Below are 12,020 nucleotides of genomic sequence, written 5' to 3'. Positions count from 1 at the left end.
TAATCATAGAATTTTCAAAAACGCAAAACATATAAGTTGTTGATAATTTTGTGTTCTTCCTATATCATTCTTAATCACCTTAATCGGTGTTGTGACAAGCCAAATATAATAAATACTTAGGCTTGGTCTATATATCTAGCAATACCCATTTGCATTTAATTGTATGTTTTGTCATGGAATTTCAAGATTGTCCATCCAATGTGTAATGGCCAATGAATGATCAATGTATATTGCTTTTTATTATGTGCTGCAATGCAGTTTGAACAATGGTTTTTGTAGTTAAACACTTCAAATAGCACCATGGTTTGTATTTATTGATGATCATCATAGCTCTGGCATCCCTACATCAACAACATCAAGTAAGTTTTCATATCTAGTCATCTATCTATCTCATCCATACTCCCTTACCCTAAAGCCATCCCACCATATTTTTGCCCCCACCCAAAGCATTCCCACTGTATTTTCGCCCCACTACCACTCCATCGATGGTTCTTTGCAAGCCACCATTGGTGGTGGTGCATCTTTTAATCTTACCAGCTTAGCATCGTCGTTAGTGGTATTTTCTATGTCTAACTACCACCAGATTTGTACTCTTACCTCCATGATTCTTTCTTCCCTTCAATGCCAGTATTATCTATCAAGGGTAACCACTTGGTCTACGTCCCTACCCATGCTTCGTCAGTGACACCTCCTTACTTTCAGTGCACCTACAAATATTATTCATTCATCGCTAATCCTTCTCAACTTATGTGTTTTTTCTTTTGTATAGAATGTTTACTAGCATATGTGATATTAAATGAGGTTTATGAAAAATAAAATGTTTAGATAAACTTATGTTGTATCAAAGCGCAATAAATTGATATGTAGATCATACAAAATGACAATTGTAAAAGAGTAAATTGGTATATGCGTGATTGGTGATACAAATACATATGAATAAGCTTTTCAAATGGTTTAGCAAAAATGTGTGTTTGTATACAAAATATAACACACACACACACACACACACACATATATATATATATATATATATATATATATATATATATATATATATATATATATATATATATAAACAAGATAGCATATAAATTCATATTAACTTTTCGCTTAAAATGCACATTGATCTTTATCAAAACTCACCACACCCATAATGTGTGTGTGCATATATATATATATATATATATATATATATATATATATATATATATATATATATATATATATATATATATATATATATATATATATATGAATGAGAGAGTTGAATGAGGTGATATGTATAAGTGATATCCAATGGATTAAAATCTACTATTAGGAGATATCATGTTGACGTACAATAGATATGAAGTTTAATGGTTAAACTCTTCAATAAAAATAATAAAATCTTTTAATAAATATGTCATAAATTATATTTTATAAATACATTTCATTAAATTTTTTAGAATTCACTGCCTTAAAATTTGATAGAATTGTATGCAAAGTAAAATGATAGTGCGACAACTGTTTACACTCTAATAAATTCAATGAAATTAAAAAAGATGGACAACATAGAAGTAGGAATGTATTTTGTATATTCTTTTTATTGGGATTTTTTTTTCATTTGATTTAGTCATTTTTATTTAGATGCCTTTATATAAAAATATATATGTTAGTGTATCCCACATAGGTTCGACACGGTAATATAAATGGTTATATATGTTGAAGTCTCATTTTTCTCTACAATAATTTTTTTGGAAAGATAATCCTGGGCTCCATATATATTTACAATCTAAAATAATTTAAACCAATGTGATATAGTTTTATGTGATTACTAGGTGTGAGACCCATGTATTACATGAGTTTATTTAAAAAAAAATTTAAATATAAAATTTAAAATATTTGAGAAGTTTGAATTTATAAGAAAAACGAGAAAAATATTGAATTATATTTCTCTTTAAAATTTAAGCATATAATTTAGATAAATAAATAAAAAAAATTAATGAAATTTTAAATTAGTAATTTTGAAATTAGAAGGAAAGTCTATTAATGAAATTGATATGTATTTATTATTAGATTTAAATAATATGTAAAATTTAATAAAATAAAAAAAACCATAAAATGAATATTGAATAAAAATTAATTTAAAATAACCATAAAATTATATATTACAAAATGAATAAGAATATAACGACAAAAAGATACTAAATAATTACTTTTTTTTTTATTTGAAAAATGCGACTTATTAGTTTAAGTAAAAATGATAAAAGAGTCATCCATGATGTGTTTAGAACGTAAGAGTTTGAAAGCTACAGGGACCGATACGTGATATGTAACATAGTAAAGGGAGGTTTAATGAAAAATGCTGCGATAACAATATTACGATTATACCCTTCAATTGAATAGCTTAACATATTCCCATTCATCAGGGGCAGCTCTTCTTCCCTGTCGTTCTGCAATCTGGACTTTCGATTCCGCGTGAAGAAGACGAATTTCAACGCGGAATTCGAAAGACACATCCAAATTACCAGTTTCACATTTATCGGCATCAAAAAACTGGAAAAAAAGTCGGTTATAGGAAGTAATGGGCACACCGGCGTTCCCAAATCTAGGTAAACATTGCTCCGTTGATGATTGTAAGCTCATCGATTTCCTTCCCTTCACCTGCGATTGTTGCAACAAGGTTCTAATTTAACTCCTACTTTTATCAGTGTTTCTTGTCTTTTTGTTTTGTGATCCTGATATTGCAAAATCCGTCGAGAACCATTGTGTTTTGTGAATTCCGGTAGCACTCTGGTTATTGGATGTTATGCTCTACTTTTGTAATATATGATTCATGATATGCATTTTTGATTGTTAGAGTTGGTAATTGCGCGCTTAATCTACAATTAGATCTGCCTTTGTTTGTAGATCACAGGGTTTCAAAATGTGCAGTTGAGATTTAAGAATGAGATTCCTTCTGATATTTGATTATAATTCGAATCAACATGATGAGCTTTTAGACGGTTTAAACAGTTGCAAAGTAAATCAGTAAGGATATAAAATAAAACCCCCCATTTCTTCTCAAGAATCAAAGATAAGACGAATCATTCTGCTAAAACTAATCAGCCAAAATCGCCATTAGAGCGCCCCATATAACTATCTTTTTGCTTCCTTACCTCCAAAGAAGTTTGAATTTTCATGGCTAAAGGGATTACTTTTCAACTTGATAAAATTCTTGCAGGTTTTTTGCTTAGAACACCGGAGTTACACCACACATCAATGCCCAAAAGCCAACAAGAACAATCGAACAGTAGTCATCTGCCCACTTTGTGCAAAAGGGGTTCACTTAATCCATGATCAAGACCCAAACATAACATGGGAATCTCATGTCAATACAGATTGTGACCCATCAAATTACGAAAAAGTCACCAAGAAAAAGAAATGTCCAGTCCGTGGCTGCAGAACCACCCTAACCTTCTCCACCACCATCAAGTGTCGCGACTGCACCATCGAACACTGCTTAAAACACCGGTTAGGACCCGACCATGGCTGCCCGGGCCCCAAAAAACCAGACCCATCATTCTCATTTTGGGGGTCATCATCATCATCATCATCATCAAGATGGAGTGAAAGTTTGCTAGCGGCAGTTTCGTCCCTTAAAATGGCAGTGCTTGGCGAGGATAGTTATAGTAATGGTGGTGGTGGTGGTGGTACTGGCGGCAATGGAGGCGGGAAAGTGGAGGAGTGCCCGATATGTAATATGAAGTTTTCGAAGGGTGCAGCGTTGATAGATCATGTGCAGGGTGTTCATGGAAAAAAGGGGGTGATGAAAGTGACGATTGATGTGTGTCCAAAGTGTAGCAAAGGGTTTAAGGATGCTGTGGCGTTGGTGGAGCATGTTGAAAAAGAACATAGAGGTGTGTCGAAAGCCTAAAAAGAGAGTATATAAAGTGGTGTAAATGTAAAATGTAAATTACAATACCCCTTCTTTATATTCCATTCATTTTCCAATTTTTTGCCATGGAATTAAATTGTAAATTGATATCAGATTTATAAATTCAAATTCAACACATTTTTTACTTGTCATTTGTAGCAAAGATTATATAACATTTTAATGAGTCCACTATATCTTGTGTACATATATTTGAGTTGGTCATTAACAAAAGGAACATCAAGACACAATGTAACGATATTCTATAAATATATATTGGAAACTATCTCTTGTTACATGCTCTGGTATGCCACGATAAAAAAAAACATCCCCATTAAGGTCGGATTTTCTGCCACCAACACACTATTTGAACCATGATTTTGAAGTTAAAAACAACAAACCATACCACATATTCATAATATGGTCTGACAAAATAAGAAACTAGACTATCACAAAATTTGTAAACCATATTATGCAGTGGGGTTTGATATAGTGTAAGGTTGTGAGTGGATTATAAGGTTTGATGAATAATAATAAAAAATCAGGGAAAAAAAAAATTCAACGCCATACTCCATGTTTATCTTATTTTATCTTTAAACATAGATCTATCAACTATCCACTAACCTATTTAATGGATGATCGAATGGTATTTGATTTGTTCTAATGTGGTTTAAATTTTAGATTTGGTCAATGCATACGGGCTTTATGTTTTCCACGTTCTAAGTCGATAAACAATCATACAAGTGGATTTTTTTCAATATAATTTCGCATAAAATAATCAAATAAGAAACTTTAGTATTTGTCCTGAAGTATAATTAATAAGAAATGCTATAAAGAATCACATACTTAGAATATCATATAATAAAATAGAAAATAAAAAGTATACTACACAATATCACAAACCGGTTTATTGTCATCAGTAACTGCATTAAACTAAAGTTTGTAGATAATGAATAAAAATATTTTATTATTAATTAATTACATAATTATTTCACTCCTTCCAAAAATGGCATTTTGATTGGATACATTGTCTAGTTTGTTAAATTACATTATTTCAAACAAATTGATCATTGTAGATTGGAATTATTTGGCAAGAATGAAGTTGAATAGATGACAAAATATGATTCATATTTCTTTTAAAAAAACAATCAAGTGTATTAGATTGATTAGAATAAATACTAAATAGAAATAAGTAACATTAATGATTTCTAACCGAAAAAATCATACATTATTTTTGACTAATTATTCTTTCAATGCACAAATTTCATAAGCACGGCTATTCCTATTATATTACAAAAGATCCGGTCTAAAAAAAAAGGAAATGAAATAAAAATAATATTTTATACAGTTAAATTTAAATTTCAAAATGGAAGAGAGTTATTCTTAATTAAAAAAAAAATTAAATCGATTAAAGTCGACACACATTATTTTCTTGAAAATACGCAATCATTGAGGAAGAAATCTTGAAAGTGAAAAAATAGCCGGCCGGTGGGGACACCATAAATAACGGTCAAAAGTATTTCAAAATACAGAATGTAAACAGCTAACAATAACGTGCTCTTCCGATCTGGGTCCCGCCAAATCACATTCAAGAGCCAAATCCAGACTCCATTAACGGGTTCTAGACTATAATTTAATGAAACTCAAACCCATTTCGTCACATTCCGTTATTTTATAAAATTAAATTTAAAATCTTTCAATTAATTACTTTAGAATTTAATGAATTTTAAACCTGGTCGGGCGACCGGCGGATATGTAATAAATCATATATACAGAGAGGAAGAGAAAGGGGATTGATTTTGGAGAGAGAGACGAACAAGGAGCAAAACCTGGAGATTCGATACGTTATTGAAGAATTTTAACGTGGTTTCAAAACCTCCCAGCCTTCCAGCCTTATGCTCTTACAGGCATCGACTTGAAGGTAAAATCCAACCGATCATATACTAGTTTTAATCGTTTGTTCGTAAATTCTGTCACCCCGTTCGTTTGAATTCGATTTTTATTGGGAGTTTTGATTGAAACCAAACCAATCTATGATGGATATCTATGCACAATTGCACACCACCTGTTTGATGAAAAAAAAATGATTGCAATTGAGCAATGTAAATTGCTTGTTCTTGGTTGTGATAGGGTTTCTGGTGGTGGAATTGACCTGAATTCGTTGTTTTATATGTTGTAGGCTGGTCGGATATTTGTTGAAGTACCCAATTTTTTGTGATTTGGTAGCTTTTCCTTCCCTTCTCCTTTCTCAAGAAGCTGGCATATAAGAAGGGAAGAAAGCTCAAAAAACATTGTTGAAGAAAGTGAGAGATATTTGTATACTGATTGCTATAAGCTAGTGTGTCATTGTATATAACATTCTGGTATACAAAATGAGTGGTGTTTCTGGATTAGTATCAAGGCAAGTTTTGCCAGCATGTGGAAGCCTTTGTTTCTTCTGTCCAGCACTCACAACAAGGTCTAGGCAGCCTGTGAAGAGGTACAAGAAGCTGATCTCAGATATTTTCCCTAGATCTCCGGTTAGTTTCCTTAATAGTTTTAAATAAAAGTTAACATAAGAGTAATTAGTCAACTAATCATAGCAATGTGACTTGTTTCTGATCTGAAAAAGGGTGAAGAACCAAATGATAGAAAGATTGGAAAGCTCTGTGAATATGCTGGGAAGAATCCTTTACGTGTTCCAAAGGTATCTTTAATGTTTTCTGATGTTATTTTTGATTAAGATTAACAAAGGTATCTAATGTTGAATTAACTAATTTCTCAATCCTACCCCTCCAGATAACAAGTTCTCTTGAGCATCGTTACTACAAGGAATTAAGAAACGAGAATTTTCAGGGTGCAAAAATTGTTATGCTGATTTACAGAAAACTATTGATTTCATGCAAGGAGCAAATGTGAGTTCATTCATATTTCATTCTTCATTAATCTCTGTATTTTCTCCATATCATGAATTTATGAAGATACACTTCTGAGTTCTGAATCTGTTTTGTCTTTTTGCAGGCCCCTTTTTGCAAATAGTTTGCTGAGTATCATGCAAACTCTACTGGTTGAGACAAGACATGATGAAATGCTAATTATTGGATGCCAAACACTCTTTGATTTTGTAAATTGTCAGGTCAGTGTTCTTGATGCTTCTCAGATGATTGTTCTACAAGTTTCAGCAACTTTTTATATATATATATATATATATATATATATATATATATATATATATATATATATATATATATATATATATATATATATATATATATATATATATATTAAAGTTTTTGTGTTTTGCAGAAAGATGGAACTTACATGTTTAATTTGGAAGGTTTCATCCAAAATCTTTGTCAGTTAGCTCAAGAAGTTGGTGACGATGACAGAGTGGAGGCACTCCGTTCAGCTGGATTACAAGCTCTTTCTTCAATGGTATTTTCAATAAATCTTTACAATCAAATACCTTTTTTTTTTTCACACAATAAACAAATTTAAAATAGTGCAAAACTAATTTAATATCACTATGTTTTCTTTCCTGTATTGTAGGTTTGGTTCATGGGTAGATATTCACATATATCAGGAGAGTTTGACAATGTAAGCATAAACATAAAACATCTCCTGCTTTCCTTCTCTTCCACTTGATATATATTAGATTTGTTTTTATAAAAATGTTGGAATTGATTATTATTTTGAATAGATTGTTTCTGTAGTTTTGGAAAATTATGGATCTTCGAACAAAGAGTCTGATGACCCAAATCAAAATCGATGGGTACAAGAAGTGTTGAAAAGTGATCATCATGTCTCCCCATCTGAAGCTTTGATAAAAGTTCCATCGTGGAGAACAATTGTCAATGAAAAAGGAGAACTAAACGTGGCTGTGTAAGTTACATCTTAATCCTTACATGACAATCCAAAAAGACCAAATTGCCCTTAGGGCATAGCACAGTTGTTCCAATCTGGGAGTTTTAGTTCCAAGATTGATTGGGCTCTTATATATCTTGATTGTTTTTTTTTCTCTTTATGTAGAATTGATGCCAAAAGCCCTTCTTTTTGGTCACGTGTGTGTCTTCATAACATGGCTAAACTTGGGAAAGAAGGCACAACAATGCGGCGTGTTTTGGAATCTTTATTCCGTTTTTTTGATACAGAGAATCTATGGCCTGCTTCAAAAGGGGTTGCCTACCCTGTTCTCAAGGACATGCAAATTATAATGGATGAATCCGGTATTAATAATAATAATACTACATAGTTTTATTTCAGTATGAAAGTTAGGTCTAGATATTCATTCATTCATATGTTGTTTTTTTTCCAGGACAAAACACACATTTTCTGCTTTCTATATTAATCAAGCATCTTGATCACAAAAACGTACTTAAAAAACCTGATATGCAGCTAGACATCTTAGAGGTTACCACATCACTTGCACAAGAAACAAAGAAAGAAGCTTCGGTTGCGATAGTTGGAGCGATTGCTGATGTCATCAGGCATCTTAGAAAAAGCGTACATTTGGCGCTTGATGATGCGGATTTGGGAGAAGACACGATCAAATGGAACAAAAAGTTTCATGATTTGGTGGATAAATGCCTTGTGGAGTTAACATCGAAGGTACAAGTTTTTATAAAAAGACTAAAATGCCCCTGGGGGCATAGCAAGTTTGTTTTTCCTTTTACAATGTTTATTTTAATCAAACAGGTTGGTGATTCGAGCCCAATTTTTGACATTATGGCTGGAATGATGGAGAACATTTCGAGCATTACAGTTATCGGAAGAACTACAGTTGCTGCTGTTTATCGCACTGCTCAAATTGTAGCTTCATTGCCTAATTTGGCATACAACAATAAGGCAAGGACACATATACATCCATCTAGGGTTAAATGCGAGAAACAACAACCTAATTTCGTTTATTTTTAATCCATTTTTAGGCATTTCCAGAAGCTCTATTCCATCAATTACTTCCTGCAATGGTTCATCAAGATCATGAAACCAGAGTGGGAGCTCATCGGATCTTTTCAGTTGTTCTTGTGCCTTCTTCTGTTTGCCCTCGGTCAACTCCAAACATCCAGTCAACAGTCAACGATCCAAAGGCTGCAGTTCCACGATCACTATCAAGGACTGTTTCTGTCTTTTCTTCTTCAGCTGCCCTTTTTGAAAAATTGAAAAAAGATGGGCCTTTAGTGTCCAAAAATGTTAGTCAACGAAACCAAAACCAAAACCAAGTTAAGTTTTCAGAACAAAGATCAAATAATGCTGCAGCATTGAATGGAATCAAGCAGAGTTACAGCCGAGTTTATTCAATGAAACTTGATGTCAATGCTGCAATGAATTTAAACAAAGATGGAGTACGTGACAATCTTTCTTTCATTATACTTTTCTTTTATAATATCATCTTTCTCTTATTCTTTTTTTTTTTTTTTTAATATAAATCTCAGGAGGCAGTTACACTAAGGCTGAGTTCTCACCAAATATCACTCCTACTTTCTTCAATTTGGGCACAATCAATCTCACCGGAAAACACACCGGAAAACTATGAAGCAATTGCTCACACCTACAGTCTGGTTTTGTTATTCTCTCGAGGAAAGGTAATAGCTGATTCCATTCCGTTTATGTTCTGTGATTATTGTAATGGAATGACTCATTCTGGAGTTTGTGCAGAATTCCGGACGTGAGGCTCTGGTTAGAAGTTTCCAGCTGGCATTTTCTTTGCTTGGTATTTCTATTGCTGAAGGAGGTAAGCCTGAAACTTATTTCCTTAATATAATTCAATAAAAGTGCAACATTTAATTGTGAAAAAAAATAAAAGAAAAGAATCTTAATGTTATTCCAGGACACCTACCACCATCACGTAGGAGATCTCTTTACACATTAGCAACTGCTATGATAGTTATTTCTGGGAAAGCATTCAGTATTGTTCCTCTTGTTCCACTTGCAAAATCTCATCTTGCTAACAAAATGGTAAATTTCTTATTATGTCTACAAGTTTAATGTATTTTGAGAACTTTCTCAACACTATTTTTTTTTTTTTTTGTATCAATGGTATCAGGCGGATCCGTATTTGTTCTTGATTGAAGATTGCAAGTTGACTGTTGGACCTGCATCAAGCAGTATTAGTTTTGGATCCAAGGAAGATGATCGATCTGCTCTAAAATCACTTTCAGAAGTAAAACTCAAAGAAGATCATTCCATAGAATCATTGGCAGCTATAATTGTGAAGCACTTGGAAACTGTCTCTGAGGTAAATCTTTTACTGTTACTATTACTACTGTCATTTTCGTTATTCTTGTTGTTAGTAACTTATCTGCTGTCTGTTGTCTGTTGTCTGTGTAGTCTGAAATTTTGAGCATTAAGGAGCAGTTGCTACACGGATTTGTGCCAGACGATGATGTTGGTTCAGCAAATACACTACTACAGATGAATTCAGAAGATGATAGATCTATGGACGAGGTAATTATTATTAAATCTTATAAGTTTATTTGTTATGATATATATATATATATATATATATATATATATATATATATATATATATATATATATTAAATATGGTGTTGATTATGTTCAGGATACTCCACTTCTATTTATGGATGATGATGACGATGAGTCGCATGGAGATTTTGCTGAAAATGACAACCTGCTTTCGTTATCAACAGCCGATACTTCAGATCTATTGAGTATCAATCAGTTGTTAGATTCAGTACGTTTTATTTATTTATTTATTAGTAATATCAGACACTTTGTTTTTAAAGTCTGATTACCTTGATGTGTGAAAGGTGTTGGAGTCTGCACAACAAGTTGGGAGAATGTCAATAAGTGTTACACCCGAGGTTTCGTATAAAGAAATGACAAATCAATGTGAGGCTCTAGTAAATGGAAAACGGATGAGAATGTCTAATTTGATGAGTATTCAACAGAGACCTGGTAACCAAAGTGATGCTGAAATCAACAAGCAATCGGTTAGTTATTTGAAATTCCATGATTAGTCTGTTATTTTCTAAAGAAGTGGGTAAGAAAAAAAATGAAGTTATATCTTATGGAAATTTGATATTTATGTTTGTATTATTTACAGCGTGCAAGCCATCCATTCCTGGAACAAAATGCACCTCCTTCTGTGAACCGAACATCATGCGCTAAAGAATACCAGAATATACCCCAGTCATTTAGACTACCCGCATCAAGTCCATATGATAACTTCTTAAAAGCTGCAAGACATTAAAATCTTTATCTTTTGGAACACCATGATGTATGCCAATCACACGCCCTTTATAGCAACCTACTTTGTGCCAAAATGGTGATAATTTTGATATGGTTTTGAAGGTGGGCCCCGAAACCTCGTGCTTGTTATTCCTCTAATGAATTGGAGGTGATAAATTGGTATTTTGTGATCAAATCAGGATTGGTTACTCCAAAATAATTCATCCATTTTTTCCCCCTTTTAATATTCTTTTTTGGAGATGTAATTATGTATAGATGTGTAGTATGCTGTCAGGTTGATAGTGGTATGATGATTCTGTGAGCATTTTGAGAATTAGAAAGGTGAATTGTGATTTGTTCTTTGTCACCCTTGAAGGTGAATGTAAAGATGGTATTTTTGTGGATTAATGATCCACCATTCAGTAAATAGTTAGCATGCAAAGTTGATTTTTTTAGCATTTGGTTCTCGAGTTTTAATTGTATTTTCTAGTTATGTATAGAATGTTGTTTATGGTTGCCATACTATCGTCAAAATAATCGTCTATTTGCAATAAAATTTAAATATAACAATCTAATACAGTTGAGCATTCCATGAAATGAGAACATGCTATTTTTGAAAAGTTGTATGTTAAACTATTGGTTTAAATATTATCATGCTTATAAATATGATTAGATCGGGCCCTCTAAGGGAGGTCGGCTTGGACAACCACGCTCAGATCCCCTGATAAGCCAAATACTTTTTAGTTTTTAACAAACTAGGTGTGAGATCCATGTATTACACGGATTGATTTAAAAAAAGATTAAACATTAAATTAAAATGTAAAAAAAATATATTTTTTAATGTACAATTTTAAAATAAGAAATAAAGAAATGTATTTATTGCAATTTATTTAATACTTTACATATATAAGTATGGCTTTAATTTTAAAAATTGAAACAAATCAAAAATTGACAAGTG

At 32.3% G+C, this 12,020-nt stretch overlaps 2 protein-coding genes across 2 annotated transcripts; both read left to right on the top strand.

Annotated features, from left to right (window-relative positions):
- Positions 1-2,394: 2,394 nt before the first annotated feature.
- Positions 2,395-4,040, top strand: LOC111887583 (zinc finger AN1 and C2H2 domain-containing stress-associated protein 13). The gene is made up of 2 exons (XM_023883757.3): positions 2,395-2,662; positions 3,203-4,040. Exons 1-2 carry the CDS (start codon positions 2,564-2,566, stop codon positions 3,893-3,895), a joined length of 792 nt encoding a protein of 263 aa, XP_023739525.1. The 5' UTR covers positions 2,395-2,563; the 3' UTR covers positions 3,896-4,040.
- Positions 4,041-5,511: 1,471 nt separating this feature from the next.
- LOC111887575 (protein SEMI-ROLLED LEAF 2) lies at positions 5,512-11,520 on the top strand. Its single transcript, XM_023883746.3, has 20 exons — positions 5,512-5,813; positions 6,072-6,411; positions 6,504-6,578; positions 6,671-6,786; positions 6,893-7,007; positions 7,178-7,306; positions 7,421-7,468; positions 7,572-7,753; positions 7,901-8,097; positions 8,187-8,479; positions 8,567-8,716; positions 8,797-9,213; positions 9,304-9,453; positions 9,527-9,602; positions 9,699-9,826; positions 9,915-10,106; positions 10,199-10,315; positions 10,434-10,565; positions 10,642-10,824; positions 10,938-11,520. Exons 2-20 carry the CDS (start codon positions 6,265-6,267, stop codon positions 11,082-11,084), a joined length of 2,994 nt encoding a protein of 997 aa, XP_023739514.2. The 5' UTR covers positions 5,512-5,813; positions 6,072-6,264; the 3' UTR covers positions 11,085-11,520.
- The last annotated feature ends 500 nt before the right edge of the window (positions 11,521-12,020 follow it).

Source organism: Lactuca sativa, chromosome 5 (assembly GCF_002870075.4).
Source record: "Lactuca sativa cultivar Salinas chromosome 5, Lsat_Salinas_v11, whole genome shotgun sequence".
NCBI classification, from domain to species: Eukaryota; Viridiplantae; Streptophyta; class Magnoliopsida; order Asterales; family Asteraceae; genus Lactuca; species Lactuca sativa.
Note: the sequence above shows the minus strand (reverse complement) of the source record. Positions and strands in the feature narration are given on the sequence as shown.